The sequence below is a fragment of the Lepisma saccharinum genome, chromosome 1, assembly GCF_977018435.1.
Source record: "Lepisma saccharinum chromosome 1, izLepSacc3.1, whole genome shotgun sequence".
NCBI lineage: Eukaryota > Metazoa > Arthropoda > Insecta > Zygentoma > Lepismatidae > Lepisma > Lepisma saccharinum.
Window position 1 is genome coordinate 129,751,384 of NC_139229.1, and position 16,885 is coordinate 129,768,268.

A 16,885-nucleotide genomic window follows, 5' to 3' on the forward strand; every position below is an offset into this window, starting at 1 on the left:
CTCTCGCAAAGAAAACTATAAAGTTTGGGAGCTGTGGATCTATTTATTCTTTGGATTAAATTGTAGAATATAAAAATATAAGCTTGTTGCTCTATTATACACTAAACATTTTTCGATCTAATGTTTAATCTTGTTGAAGAAGTAAAATTAATTACTACTTACTATACACCAGTAGCGGCTCGTGCCTAAAATAACAGGTGAAGAAGTATATTTATAGCCAATGAAAAACAAATAGTAAGTGCCAGTGCCCCCCCCCCCAATTTAAAACGTCTTTTTTGTCTTTATCCGTCCATCTGGAAAATGGTGTCTGCAACAAATTACACACTAAGTCATTTACTGGGTTCATTGTAGAAACCACAGCTCAACACATGAACACAACACACGATAGGAAACGCGAAACACACACGCGGAACAAGATCTCGCGAGAACGCAAAGATTTTGCCACAACCACTGGATGCAATGTTTTCTCCGACGAGAGAACTGCTGCACCTAGAAGGCGACACACGTTCAAGGCCAACGCTAGGTGACGTCACCGTTGCCATGACAACCGGCTAAGTTTTCCCAACCTGGCGGCGTTTGCTCTTGGGTTGTTTATGCTACGACGAACTCTTCACGTGCGTAGCGCCGAGCGGCGTATTATTTGAGTATTATCGTGTGCGTTCTGCTGGAAAATAGTTTAATTTAAGAAGCAAATGAAAAATGTCAATATTAATTTGAAAATTAGGTGAAAACATCTGCACTTGTTGCACTTGGCCAGCCGCCACTGCTATACACTATTCAAATTAGGTATTTGTAGGATTTCGGGGAGGCTTCAGCCCCCTTAGCCCTCCCCCTGGCTACGTGCCTGAATGAGTGTTCTTCATCTATTTCATCATATCACTCATTCTCATCGTCGCGATTAGCAAAAGTGGTAGAAAAGCGACGTAAAATAATAAAATATTGAACCTGTGGTACTTTATATTATGAGCTGGACAGCTACGACCAATACATTGACAGGCAAAATAACACCAGAACTAATATATGCGAAAGGATTTATTTCTAAGAAGTCACTGGTTTTGTTTACAGTAACTTCGTCCTTACAGTGAATGGAGTATAGTGCACTGTGTCTTCAATAACACTGGGCTATGTTCTTGGGTAAGTGGCAGACTCGTATTCGAGGGATAGCAGGCTGAAAGGTTTTTCATTAATTTTCCGCAGCCACTACAGGAGAATGCTGGGATGGTATCTTTAACGAATAGTAGGGGAGGTTTCTCGCACTTCCTTGTCCCATTACTCCCACCTCAATTGTCGCAATGGACCAAGCGGTGTTAGATAAAGGAAGCTGTAAAGGACACAGATCAACCACAATTCCTCAAGGAGAGTGACTTTAATGCCTTGATTGGCAACGCTGCAAAGAGGACCCTCATTCGGTACTTAACTGTGACTATAGGAGTGTAGTTGTGAGTTCCAAACGTTGAAGTAAGCCGACAAAGAAATCTGCTTTGTTGACACAATTACCACGTTGAATGGTAAGCTCAAGCTTCTGTTGTATATAGTTTATAGTGAAAAACAGGCTGCCATCAATGCCGTACGATGAAATAACTCATATTTTCAAATTACATAATATACACACTGTTCAGCAGTAACAATCAGTTGTCAATGCCAGACATTTAAAGAAGACAATTTAAAGCTCTGCCTCGTGATAACATTCAGTGTATTTAAACTTCTGTGTTGGGAAGATTAGAGGTGACGTGTTATTATTAGCCTTATTTTCAAAATAATTTGAGTGTTACTGTTAAAGAACACGTTTATTGTAGGTGTTTATCTAATATATGCTTAGTGGCATCAAAATGACAGTAATCTCTTAACTTAAATTGCTACATGATTTTGCAATATACTTCAATTAATTCTTGACAACAACAAAACCAACTCTTTTTAAAACAAATAGCCACGCACCTGGTGGAGGCACATAGTGGTTCGGAACATACTTTAAACCGTAGGTCAAGTCCCGATTAATCTTTCGGTTCATAAATTGGAATTAAATATAAGCTTAAACAAACAGTCACATTTATCTAATCAGAAACAAGGCTTCGGCGCCAATCAAGGGGGAAGTCCTGGTTTGGCACCCACCGAAGGCTGTCGCGCGACCCTTAATCCGCCCTTGTACTTATAGTGAGGACGCCGTTTCAGCCGGCGTGGGGACGGCCTTAACGGCAGTGACCCTCTGTTGCCGCGTTTACCTACGAAGGAACTTGCGGTCAAACAGGCAATCAGAAATATCCGCTTCCCCCCTGTTTGGGCAAGAAGCGACAACATTAAAATCCCTCCTCCCCGAAGCAGCCAGCAGGTAAACAGGATTTTGTCGAAATAACCGTTCTGCGTTGTGAATGGACACCGATTGATACGGCGACTATACTGCAGTGCTATATTAATGTGACGGCCCTTGCCCAGAAAATATTCCCCACCCCCATTTGCCTCCTCACTCAATTTCTTCTGACACTGCCACAGAATAGCACGAATAAATGGTTGAGTATGGTATTTTCCCCTCCCATCGTCATTCCTTTTAGATAAGAGATGGGGTAAAATGTACAAGAAAAACGAAGTACGAGTTTAAAGTACTTACATCTAGAAAGGATCATAAATCTTCTTTGTGAAATTTCTGGATATGAGCTTGCAAATATCGCAAAGCATTTCTTCATTCTCTTCTTACACACTGCAAACCTTAAGCAAGTAAGGTAAGAATCGAGCAAATACCAAAAACCAGTAATTACTACTTCACACTTGCAGCTGTCAGCGCAACTTAGTTATCGCAAAGCCACTCTCGCGTCCAGGGTCGCAAGGATCAAAGATAAGTGAGAATGTCGGTTAGGACAGGGAAACTTAGTTTACACTGTACTATTTATTTATTTCCAGTACTGCAAATCATCGCAAGCTGTCTGACGACTTCTGTAATTGCCCCTTATTTCATAATACGCATTTCTCATCAGAAATGAGCCACGCTTTTGTGAAAATTCTGCACATAATAGTCGATTAGTCAAAAGCTTCTGATAGAAAACAGATTAAATGTACCTGTGCGTACCAGTAGTAGTTAGCTTTTAACGCCATTCTGAAGCGTATTATAAAGACGTTCAACAGTCATAATAAAGGAAAGAGTTAGTTGGCGCTATCTCCACTTCCAGTAAAGACATCACAGACGCAAGTACAAATACTTCTGTGGCAGTAAGTACCCAAGTTAATTATTTTTATTGTGAGCGTATTTCCGAAATTGAGACGAGTTTAACGCGTTAAACGAGTTATATCAATTGACTGTTCATTATAGCTACCCAGGTTAAAATTCAGGGAGAAGGCCCTGCTAGACGCTTCAGGGGGGTGGGGGGAGGAATTGTAAGGTTGATTGTTTATTTTACGTACTTCGTTTCTCTGCTACTTTTGGCTAATGGCGAAGATAAGGATGAGTGATGATATAATGAAAGTGATAAAGAGATACTCACGAAGAACACTCATGCTCAGACCGGCATTCTAACCCGGGATCCCTGGCGTCGCATCGTATTGCGCTAACCACTTAGCCAGGGTTCGGCAGGAATTGTAAGGTTGCCGCGTGTTTCACACACTTGAACACGATTATCAACTGTGTTACTGGGAGCCTGGGAGAGTACAGAACTTAACGTGAGATTAACAAATAACTAAAGACGTGATAAATTAATGCATAAAAATATTAAAAATACATAAAATTAAAAAAAATCGCCATTAAAATTATGCATAAAATCGGGTAATTGGCGTTTAAAACCAGTTTACATTGAAACTATTTGCGTTAATCGTTGACATGATTTATTTTAATTCGCTTTTCTGCCACTTTTGACTAATCGCGAAGGTGAGGGTGAACGGTAACAAGAAAAAACCACAGACCTGTGATAAAACTGTTGAAAGAACAATCACGTACACATCTCACACAACACAAGTCCCACAGAGAATTACAGTGGCTTTGGTTTGGCGCCTCCCATCCCCTCCCCAACGGTACGAAGCACAGACATTCTATGTACGTCCTTCGATGTTTTCTTCTTTTGTCATGGTTTGTGATATTTACATCCCACAAATTTTGAAATAAGGAAAGGAAGAAAGACCCAATAAAATATAATATAGGTTATATTTAAAGATTCATAATTCCCATATCTGATTAAAAACAGAGTTTAGCATATTTAAGAATATTTCAGTTAGGTCGTAGTGTCCTTAGAAAATATTTAAATACGTATTATTATCTACCACTACTTTGGGAAACTTAAAATTCCAGCCGTGTTACCAGAATGTGCATGGCACCCTAGGCGTCAGCCACCTTAGCCTACCCCTGGCTTAAGGCCTGGCAGTGGGCGATCTATCAGTTAATTTTGTTATGAAAAGTAATAGTTGGCGCATCAGCACTGAGTCTCCCCCCCCCCTACACACTCTCTCTCTCTGTGTGTGTGTAAACCTATCCTTAGTAAAAAAAACTGAAAAAAAGAGAGCAAATTTCTAAATCAGAATAAATCTTGGCCGAGTCACGTAATTCGTCTGCTAAGAGGATGTTACAAATCTTAAGAACAGATGAAGACGAGAAAAATGCAAGTTTATGACTAGTGAGAATGAGTGTACAGGTAATTTAGAACTTTTTTTTTAGAAAGCATTTAGCGATATTATTTCAATGCTAACAGAACCTAACATAGCTACGAGAGCATTTAGGTTTATTATTAGAAGAATGCAAAGGGACCTAATCTTAAAACATTTTTGTGTAAGTAATCGCTAAAACTTCACAGTATGTGTTTAGACGTAATTGCATACATAGCATATGATGAAATCACGATAAAACAAAGACCGAGTCTGCTGCCACCCACCCGCATGTCTCTTTTGAGGCTACAGCAGAAAAAACGTGGCAGCAGACACTACCATAAATTATTATAGAGAAGAACGAATTAATCAAATTCAGAAACTAAAATCACTACGAAATTGATAGAAGCTGAGACTAAAGAGGAACACGGACGGGACAAGACAAAGCGCAACAACGCCAAGGATTATGGGGGTTATTCCTGAGTAAACAAAAAAAATAATCGATCAGGCAATTCGATTATAGATGGCGGGGAAATAACTTCCGGTTTGGGCAATTTTTCAATGTAAACAAGTGGAATATAGATCGTCAGTGAGCTTATTTTCTTATAAAAGATAGGATACAAAATTGATCTCTTGAAATTTTTAAGTGATATAGAAAAACAAAGGCACCTAGAAAAGATTGGCAATTTCCCTGATCCTTTGGATGAAGATTTATGGAAAAATAGTAATGTTTTGCAAGACAATGTTGATCTTCTACCAACAGTTTCGTGTTAAGACTTCTGCAGGTTGAAATAAAACTTACATAAATTATAAAACATTAAAATACTTCAATTTTACAACAGTAAAATGTATAATTTTCGACATTGTGTAATCAAACACAGCCCCTTTAATTTTATCATATGGCTTAGAGAGAGCATCTTCAGAAATTTTTGTAGGGGGTAAAGGCCAGTAATAAAAGTAGAATAGTAGAAATAACAAAATATTAATAGTAATAAATACAACTGTTATAAATGTTATACAATAAATATTACTACACTAATGAAATAATAATAAATTTCGAAAGAAATTTGTTTATTTATTAATGGTATTCAAGTGCATATCCAGCACAACAGTTACAATACTGAAATGCACAGTTATTGCATTTTATTATTAACTTTTCCAAGTGTCGTTCAAGAAAAGACTTTATTTTACTAATAAAGTTTACATTGATTACATTAAATTATATTTTTTTGAATTCTGGATGATTATAAACAATTTCAATTTTTAAATATAGTCAATACATGTGCGTTAGACGATTATGATTTTCGAAACACGTAAAACATTTTCATTTGAATTACTCCGGTGATATAGTGTCGACTATTAGAGCCTATTCCGTTGTGTTTGTGTCCAATCATTTCGCTTTACTGCTTGAATTCACTGATTTTTCTGTATCGGATCTGTCTGAAAATGTATAGATACCCAAGAAAAAAATATTTGTTCCCAACCTTGTGTTGCAACCACAAGCCACACAATGATTGTCGCCTTTTCTTAAGACACTGCCATTACACCTTTGAACTCTATGCTATTCTATTGAAAACTGGAAGTAAAGTTCCTGCCCGCGCCAAGGAAGCACAGAAATGTAAACATCCGGTTAATAGCCCCCATAATGGGTGTGGATCCATGCATCAAAGCCTCTATCGCCTAAAGGAATGGTGATTCGATTCCCGGTAGGAAGAACTGTCTCCACTGGAAATCAATAATTGGATTTGGGAAGTTCAGTAAATTACAACAAAACAAAATTTTATTTTCTAATAAAATTGCCCCTCCCTGTATTTTCGAAATGGGATTATTTTTATTGGTCATGCACTGACAAAGTTTCAACATTTTAATATGTGGCTATTCTTTCATGTAATATTAACACTTAACACTGATTACTTGTAACACAATTTTCGATGTAATCCTTTTTTATATATATACAGGACTTTTCAATGTTACCATAAGCATCCCCATCACTTTGCTCCTCAGTTATTCAATCTTATAATCTGTTCATTTATATCTCCTTATGCAATCTACTGAAATAATAGTTCAGTTTTACATGAAGTACAGGGTGTCTGAATTGAAACGCCCTAATTTCAAATAATTATATTAAACATAATATACAGGCAAGAACAGTGAGGTAGGTGGTATATGGTGGTGAAAAGTGAAAATGACAACCAATGCTGAAAAAGCGCAAACTGTGTGGTGGTACGCAGAATTGGGATCAATTATGGCAGTTCAACGATGGTTTCGTGCAGAATATCACAGGGACCCTCCCGATGACAAGATAATCAAGCTGTGGAAAGCAGTGTTTCTAGAGACAGGATCTGTTGCTAAGAGGCATGGTGGTGGCAGATCACCAACACCAGAAGAAAACGTTCAGCGCATTGCAGATGCATTTGCACGAAGTCCAATGAATCCGTTGTACGGTGTCACGTGAGATTGCTCTCCCAAATTTTGTGTACAAACGGATTTCTTGCAATAATGGATCCCAATTCTGCATACCACCACACAGTTTGCGCTTTTCAACATTGGCTGTCATTTTCACTTTTCACCCCCTGGAACGATACAAAATAAAAGAAGCCTTACTATTCATTACCTATTTAAGATTTCCACAGCTAAGCTACCATATACCACCTACCTCACTGTTCTTGCCTGTATATTATGTTTAATATAAGTATTTGAAATTAAGGTGTTTCAATTCGGACACCCTGTATTATGTGCATGTGTGCATCAAGGTGTGTATGTATTTGCAACTCCACTTGTGTCTTTTGATCTCCTTGGAAAATATCCTGTGGGTGTCCATGAATTGAGGTATAATTTTTGACTAAGTCTTCAACTTCCGCAGCTAGGTTTAATGTGTTAGGAGCCAAATGATGCCTAAGTGGCAAGGTTCAGTTTCGAACACTGATCTGATGCATTGAAGTGTTGTTATGTAAATATAGTTTACATGCACCAAAAGAAAAGAAATCAAAAATCGATATCTGACTGTACTGTGTGAAAAAGTAATGTGTTAGAAACTAGTTACTTTCACAGTAAATACACTTCATACAATTAGAGACATGTGCACGGATATCCTCCTGTGACTCCCTTTGCTTCGCCACCATGTGATATGTTGGGGAGGTGTGATCGCCCCTTTGCGTTCGTACTTAACCAGCCACCATTTGTGCAGTGTTTGCACTCAGGTTAAAAGCCAGTATGTAGTTCCCATTTTGCAGTGCAAAAAAATTATGTAGTAATTGTTCTTTATTAAGAGAATAATTTCACCTTCCATCATTTCTATGACATCCAAAATGTACCAATGCAAATTTGATTATTGTTATTACATTAACATGTAATGATGTTATTTTTATTTAAAGGTTCCTTTTGTGTATTAATTAACAATGGAAGAAGAGCAACTACAGTCATTAAAGAGTGATGGCAAAATAACAGAATATGAAGCACCTGACCGTGCTCAGTGGAAGTCTAAACTTCAGTTCCTGCTTTCCTGCATGGGCTATGCCATAGGCATTGGAAATGTATGGAGATTTCCTTATCTTTGTTATAGAAATGGGGGAGGTAAGCAACAACTGAAGTAGGCAGGATGACGTAAGTGCCAAGCCACATTGTTGTACTTCTGAGAAATGTAGATTTTAAAGTTAAAATAAACCCACAAATCTGTACAGGTGACATTACTTCTGTCACTGGCACACTATAGTCTAGCACATCTGGAAAAAAAATTGTCTTAAAAATGTAACTAATTGAAATGTTTTGCAACTGCGTGGTGAAAATAAATGTGGCTTTGCACCATCTCGTCCCAACCCCTTAATTCAAAAATATGTGTTGCAGGTTATATAGTTGTTTCATAACACGTTTGTTAATAAATTAATAACACCCATTCATTTCCATGTAATGTTTCTTGCAATTCATTTCGAATTAAATACATAGTTGAACATACCTGTATATGTGAATTCAGTTTCTTGGTTCAGGATTTTAAAAATACATTGGAACTTTATAACATTGTGATGGTTCAGGATCTTAGTCTTTTTCGACAGAAAACTGTGTGTGACGAGGGCATACAAAAACTTGTTTCGCAGTGTGATAAGTGCCTCAATTTCCTGGGTTCCTATGCAGAAAAATAGACAATGTATGTATTTGCAGAGTAAGGAGGTTTTGTTGAACTAACTTTTTTGTTCTCTTTTTTTATTACTGGAAGGGCACTACTTTCTGGACTTTTTTCATTGATTGATTTGGTTTATTTTCCTTTGCATTTCTGCCACTTTTGGCTAATCACAAAGATAAGAATTAAATTGATGGGACACTCCAGGCTGGGATTTGATCCCGGCAAACCTGGCATCGTAGTGTGCTGTGCTAACCATTCTGCCATGGAGGCCAGCTTTTTCTAGACGTGCCTCGTATAATATGTTCATTCATTCATATTCTTTATTTCCGTTGACTTATGTCCATAGGTATGGAAATCGTCATATAACAATTCATACAGTAATAAAATATTAATACAATTTTAGACAAGGATTACAGTAATGATTTTAAGAACTACTACATGAAGGAAAACCAAATACACTAATAAAATATTAATACAATTATAGACAAGAATTACAGCAATGATTTGAAAAACTTCTGCATGAAGGAAATCTAAATAGAGGAAGAATACACTATTGGAGTGAAATTACATACAATATTTAAGGCCAGCACAATAATAAGGAAAGATTTTTTTTTTTTAGTGTAAAAATAAGATGTAAAAGTAACTATGTGACTTATACAACATGGAAGAATGCAATATATATATACAGAACCGATTCATGATCATTTAGGCACAATAATAGCATATAGTGAATACTTCATACATGATAATATAAATAGTATAATTCCATTTTCTGTACAACCGAACCCTCTTTGTTGACAATTTATGTAATTTAATATTTACAAATTTAGAAATTCATTTATTGAATAAAAACATTGTCGTAATAAGAATTTTGTTAATTCCCTCTTAAATTGGGTAGTTGATTCCATTGTTTTCATGTGATCAGGTAATTTATTATACAGGTGGATACCTACGAATTTAGGACCTTTTTCAAGGAGAGTGGTATTATGAGTTTGTATAACCAGATTGTGATTTTTTCTTGTGTTGTATTGGTGTACTTCCTTGATACGTTTGGAGAAACTAGACATATCTTGTTTTACATAGCACAGTAAATGTAATATATATAGGCAAGGTAATGGTAGAATGCCAAGATCCCTGAAAATTTTCCTACATGGTTCATTTATTCTCTTTCCTGCCATAATTCGTACTACTCTCTTCTGCAAAATAAAAATTTTTGCACTGTTTCTAGCATTCCCCCAAAATACAATTCCATATGTTAGTTGTGACTGGAAAAGACTGAAATATGTTATTCTTATTGTCTCCCTATTTATTATGGTTCTTAAGGTTCGTATACCATATATGGTTTTGCTTAATTTCCCTGCTAGGTGCTAGGTGTTATAGTTTAGCAAATCCTTGAATGAGACCTAGAGTCTCAGACACTAAGTCTTCTCTTGTTTTGATATGAGAGGCTGTTTTAAGCTTTCTGATACTTCAGGTAATGGCGCTCTTTTCAAAGTGTCCCATGTATATGCAATTTGTATTTGATTTGATGTTTTAAGTTCACTTTATGCACTGTAAGGCTAATCGGGACTGACCTACAGTTTAAAGCAGGATCCGAACCACTATGTTCCTCCACCAGGTATCGAACCTGGGGCTCCTTGATTACAAGGCGACTGCGCTTCCACTACACCAGTATATGTAATCAAAAGCACACAAATTCCTAAAATATGGGTCAGATATGTAGGTAGTACATTTGTAGTATGGCCACATGCAGACCACACACTATCAAATTGCCTCCAGTATCTGAATAATATTAATTCACCAATTAGGTTCACTTTGGAAAAATAATTAAATAAATGCCTGACATGTCCTAGTATAGATTCAGGAACGAAATGTCAACAAGGGGGGGTGTAAGGAGTAGCCTTTTGAGAACGCACCCAAATGTTAATCTCACTTCCACCCTGGTAATTCCAATTTTGCAGGCCAATGAAGGTCTGGTGTCTGGACCTACAGCTATGTGTTGTCCTTGTACAGTCAACGAAGTTAGAAATACGGCGTGTTTTATACAGTGCATATTGATACAATTGTAGGTTGAATTTTATCTTCTGCAAATATGCTATATAAAGAAACAAACTGCCAGAATGCTAAGTGAGGTGAGTGTACTGAGTTCTCTCTAGAGCCTGAGCTTTTAGCCTTGGTAAGGGATTTTAGCTACAGTAAGGGGCTGGACCGCATATAATGTGATGGGTGCAAATAACCCTGGCTAGCATTGATGCACCCCAAAAAAATATCTCAATTAATCAATCAATCAAATGTCAACATCTGTGAACAGAAAGGCTACACCACACTGGGAGATACAATACAAATCAAACCATTCCAAGAGCTCAAAGAATGTGATGCCACTGCATAATCCCAAAGGCCAGGAATCCAGCAACACTCAGACAAGGACAGGAACACAGCATACGGTAGATACAATGAAACTCAAAGGGTATCCGCCAACCATAACTAAGAGAACCATCCACAGTCAAGCAGACAAACAGGGAAATACATAGACTGACACAAAAGCTACAGTAAGTGCACCATATCCCCAAGGATATCAGAAAAGAGAAACAGAGTTGGTTAAAAATTTATATTTAAAAAAAAAATAGCAAAAAAGTAGTGAATTCCTGAGTTATGGTGTGATGTTTTTGTAGTAAATCACAAGTCTATTGTAGGCTTGATGGCAACTAATAGCAAAGAGAGATTTATTCAGTCAAAGACCAGAGAAGTGTTCCCTCACAATGTAGCGTTAGAAAAAGTAAAAGTTTTAGATAATGCTCAATTAACATTGCATGCTAATAAAGAATCATTGTCACAAACAGCAACAGAAGTACTATATCCAAAGTTCGTTTTAATAAAAACAGAAATTTGTTTTAAAGTTTACATATCTGATTATCCATCATGATTTGAAGATATGTACATAGCTGAGAGGTGAATATGCTCCATGAAAAAGTTTTCTAATTTCACAGCAACTTACTACATACTGACAATGAATTACATTTCATCTGTAATTTTTTTTATTGTTTCCAGGAGCATTTCTTGTTCCTTACTTAATGATGCTATTTCTATGTGGAATTCCACTGTTTCTAATGGAACTGATCTTGGGACAATTCAGTAGTCTTTCTTGCATCACCATGTTCTCAAAATTAACTCCTTTACTTAAAGGTAAGTTTAAATTATAACATTTACTACTTGTTAAAGACTCGGATAAAATCACAATACATACCTTGTTTTCTCCCCAAAATTTTTGCACTGACTTCGATCCTTTTTCAGGGATGAGAGACAAAAATGAGTTGTAGAAGGGATAAAAGGTATATATTTCGACTATTCTAACAATGATTTAATCCTCCCAGAAGGATCCAGATCAATCCAAAGTTTTCGAGAACAAAACATGTATGTGTTGTGGTTTTATCTTAGTTATTAATATGTTGATGACATGTGATGTGAAATACCACAGTCTTTCAATTTACATCTTGAATACTATAAAATCTGAATAAATTCTACACGTTCTTCTGAATATTGAATTTATTCAAATATTATAATATTGAAGTAGTAAATCTTTCTTATAATGATGGTCATAAGAGTGAAGTGTACATGTCGTAAATTGCAATAGCTTATGTATCGATAACTCCTCTTGCATTTTCAAATCACTCGCATTATAGAGATTCCATCTTCTAACTTATGGCTGTTACAAACAGAATAGCACATTCTTTACTGGTGCAGTTCTTGAGGAAAAAACGTTTCCTACATAGTAAGTCATCAACTCATCATCAAGGTTACAGACATAACAGCATAACAGTAAGATTTCCTGGGGAAAATAATGCCAGTTGAGACAATAATGTTAAGTGTTAAAATGACATGTGGTTTGGCATATGTGTGCACAAGTCACATGAACACAGTAGTAAATTCTGAAATTAAGATTGGGATAACAAGGATGTAAGTTAATTAGCTTAAATGTAAAAAAGTTCACACAAGAGTTTTTAATGTTTTTTTGTTGTTTTCTCATTTTTAACTTTATTTAAGAATTTTAGAAATGATGAGAAAGTCTGTTTACTCTTATTACTCTTTACTCTCATTATTATGCAGGCTGCAAGTAATAACGTCAAGATGTATGTTAATACAAAATGCCTCCCTGCCTCTTCCTTCATTTTCATACTTCAAACATCAATGTCATTTTTCTACTAGAAGCCAAAACACTAGTCTACTAGTGTACTAAAATATATGTTATTTTTCTTGTTACAACCATAAATCAGATGAGGGAAGTTTATATAATGAATTCATCACAATAGTTCATAAGAGCAAAACTTATCAAAGTTTCTCTTAGTAAAGTCAATGTACAAAAGTACAATTAATAATAACTAGAGTCCGGAAGTTTGGCAAAATGCCTCTTTTTATCTACTGCATATATTGATAAAATCTTTCCGGATATACATTTCTTATGTTGTTTCGAATGTTTTGGAAGCCTTTTCATTTTGCCTATTTTGCCTATTTGGGACCCCACTGCCTATTTTTAATTATAATGCCTTTTTTTTTTTGCCTTTTTCAATGAAATTTGACAATTTTTTTAAAAAAAAATGTGTATATACATTATTTTTCTCCCAAAGAACGTTGTTGGCATTTATTTTTCTTCCGTTTATTATGTGAATAATTTTCGCCTTATTTAAGTAATATTGAACTCACGCATATTTCAACATTGCTGAAGGAGAAAAGTGTGAGAAAAAAGTATTTCATGCTGAGTTAGGATATTGCCTTTCGGTTAACATTTCTTGTGCATGATTGACTGCTGAAGTGGACAGGTTGATTTCGAACACAAAGATATTTCTGAAATCTCCCTCTCGAACCCGAAAATTCCAGGAAGTTGCGATTGAGCTTAGTTTATCTCAGCAACCAGTCTTGACGAGATGGGGAACCTGGATATCAGCAGCTATATATTATGCTAACAACCTTCAAAAAATCAGTGAGGTTATCGATGCTCTTCCAGAAAATGAAGCGGCTTCAATTCATGAAGTGAAAAAATTCCTGTGCTATTCAAGTTTATTTTTGCACATTATGGTGCATTGCCAGTACAATTATAGCATCCATGAAAATCTTCGAGGAATCTATGCAGCAGATGATGGAAGTGCCAGGAGAAAAGGGGTGAGCTTTTGCGGAAAAGTGCAAACGGGTAGTGAGTGCAAATGAGGACTTCAAACAATTGAAAACAATTTGTAATATTCTTAAAGGTAAAAATGCTGTTACCGAAATGAGTCCAGCTACATTAGCTTGTTTTATGTATGCTCCAATAACTTCTATCGAAGTAGAAAGAACATTTTCTGTTATGAAAAACACTCTCTCTGACAGACGACTATCAATGAATGTTGAGAACTTAAAAAGCACCTTGTAGTTATGTGCAATCAAGACGGAGAAAATTGAAATGCTCTTCCCAATTTAGATTTTAACATTTTGCCAGAAATTATAGATAAAAGTATGCGACTTCCAAATGTGCCTTTTTTCGGTTTATTTTGCCTTTTTTTCATTTTTAGTGCCTATTTTCCACATTATAAATGCCTTTTTGCCTGCCTATTTTAACGAAAATAAATGCCTGAACTTCCGGGCTCTATTAATAACCCATGGTGCAACAACCCATGAGGGACAGGGCCTACCTATCGACTGTCAGCCTCACTCCCACATGCCGCAGCAGAAGTGGGCAATCATCCAACCAGTTACAGGGTGATGTCGTGTGGTCAGCTCGATGAATCCTCAGTAATAATTGTAGGTTTCTGTAACCGAGTTATGCTACTTATTCATAGTTCCCCAATTTCCTCATAATGATGGGTGGCTACAGGTCCCATACACTGACCGAAATCTCAGGATAAAAAGTTGTTACACTTCCTCCCAAGAAGAGTTGGTGTTTTAAGTCCACTTTATGCACAGTACGGCTAATCGGGACTGGACCTACAGCTTAAAGTGGGATCTGAACCACTATGTGCCTCCACCGGGTATCGAACCCGGGACACTTTCATTACAAGGCAACAACACTACCACTTTGCCATCAGGAGCCCCCACCCCCCAAGAAGACTCAGACTCAAACTAGCGTGCATCCTGTAGTCCAAGCCCAAAGCCTGCCTTACACTACACAGCCACGATGTTTTGCTGTTTGTGATGAAATAATTATCATGCAAATTGGCTCTTCATTTGTGAACTCTTAATTAATTGCCACTAACTAAAACACAGGAAATATCAGGGTTCAGGCATGGAGCGTCCATGTAAGCCGGGCTTACACTTCATTAGTTCTAGTAAAATGTATGTAATTATATGGCAAAATTAGTAAAAACTTCAAAGTTCAACTCGACCCGATACCAGTCTTCGAGATCCTATTTGTTAGATTGCAACACTTCAGCGCCAGGCGGCACATGGGATCTCCTGCCTTCTGCTTGTGGAAAGCTGTAAGCCTTCTGAATTTTGCCTTACAAATTTCTGACTGCGAACGAGCAGTGCCTACCCTATCTGGGTGCAAGGCCCGTTCTCTGGGTGGAGAAGAGCGGGCCAAACCCACGTGTGTAAACCTTCCGGCCAGAGGCTTACAACAGCGTTGCAAACCTTATGTTTACAAAAAGTGCTGTTCATGGATGTCCGCAGTATTTCTTTCCACCAGGGAGGATTAAGCATAGTAATTTTTTCAGGGGTGGGGGTAAACTAGGTATATTTCCCCCATAATAAAGTTGCCTCCTCAAAAGATACAAATTAAATTTGAAGATAACATTTTTCTGCAACGCCCTTACAATAATTAACATAATTTGATGTGACTGAAATGAAATGATATGTGTGAAATATATTATTTTATGGTTGACATTCATTTTCCAGGAAGAGCTTCCTCCCCTTGCCCCTTCTGGACATCCATGGTCTCGTTTAAACTCCATAATTATGCTACATACTACTAAATTGTTCTGCGATCTACATATTATTAATATTTATTTGTAACAAGAAATAAATATAAATTCGAATGGTTCAACCAACGGGATGAGTTCGACGTATTACGTGAAAAGTTTGAGAAAATTCAACTACCACGAACAGCGGCCCTCTTGTTTAATTTATATCCCCAACTTCCAAACGACTTTTGAAACTTGTGCGAGATTTAGCACCATTATGCTTGGGTTGGCTTCACTGGCTAACCGTGAACACGCGCGAGCGAGACCCAGGTCCTGCAAGAGGAGGGTTCTCCAGCATTGTCGGGTATGAATGAATGGTTGGCTGCAAAGGAAATTTGAGCCAGTGGTGTTTCAAGGAGGTTTTTTTCCAGGAACAGGGAATTCTGAAGCAAAAAAACTAACAGGAAGGGGAAAAAGGAGAAACATCTAAAAATGAGCGAGAAACGGGAAAATTAGATATACAAATGCTTGTTTCTGTTTTTCGCTTGTAGGAGAGCACAAACATTGGAAATATTAAGATTTCTGTTTTTCGTTTATATTTGAACTCAGCTGGTAGTAATTGAGCTAACAAGTGCAATACCTTTTTCAAAAATTAAAATGTTTAATTAAAACTGAATATTGAACCAGTTTTACAATTCTCATATCAAATGTGAACAAAATATTATTAATTACATAGTCCGTGGTTTAAACACTCTTCAAACAACGTACGAAATGGCTGTTTATGGTCTTTCAGGTGCAGGATTTTCTTTTACACTACCCTTAGATAGCACTTACATCTCCTTTCACAGAAATTTCTGGATAAATCCTCAGAATTAGCGAGCATTTCTTTCATATTTTATTTTGTCTTTTTTTTTTTACGAAATATAAGGGAATTTTAAGGCAAGAGAGGGCATTTATTTATGTCCAAAAGGGATATTTCCCTCCGAGTCCGAAACATCAGTGCATTGAGCAGTGACCGCTTTTGGACATGATTTGTTTTTGTTTCCCCTTTCGTGTGTTGTGTGAATGGTTAAAGTCTCGCGGTATTTCTTTGCAACTTCCATCCATTGAAAAGGGGGCTGTCATTCCTCTGCTGTAGTGTTATAGTGAACAACAACAACTGCATTATGAAAGAAAACGAGTATGATTGTGCGGTGGGGTGGAGAACTTGTTGAAGACGCCGTTGTCCAGCAAGGATTTTGCTGCCAAGAAGAAACTTGTGGATGTAGGTAGGCCCACCCACCACTTCTCTAGCAGGCACGGTAACAGAAACGAAAAATAAAGTGCCCCGATTTTGTGATTCATG

The 16,885-nt window shown here is 36.9% G+C and overlaps 1 protein-coding gene across 2 annotated transcripts in view; it reads left to right on the top strand.

Moving 5' to 3' along the window:
* Positions 1–2,972: 2,972 nt before the first annotated feature.
* Positions 2,973–16,885, top strand: part of LOC146001288 (sodium- and chloride-dependent glycine transporter 1-like) — a 54,836-nt gene continuing 40,923 nt past the window's right edge. Inside the window, exons 1-3 of one of the 2 annotated variants that reach the window (XM_083138594.1) lie at positions 2,973–3,198; positions 7,932–8,130; positions 11,723–11,857. In XM_083138594.1, the coding sequence (XP_082994720.1) occupies positions 7,956–8,130; positions 11,723–11,857 (310 nt within the window). In that variant the 5' untranslated portion in view covers positions 2,973–3,198; positions 7,932–7,955. Of the gene's footprint in view, positions 3,199–7,931; positions 8,131–11,722; positions 11,858–16,885 lie in introns of those variants that run through there. The other variant, XM_083138602.1, reaches the window with a different exon arrangement.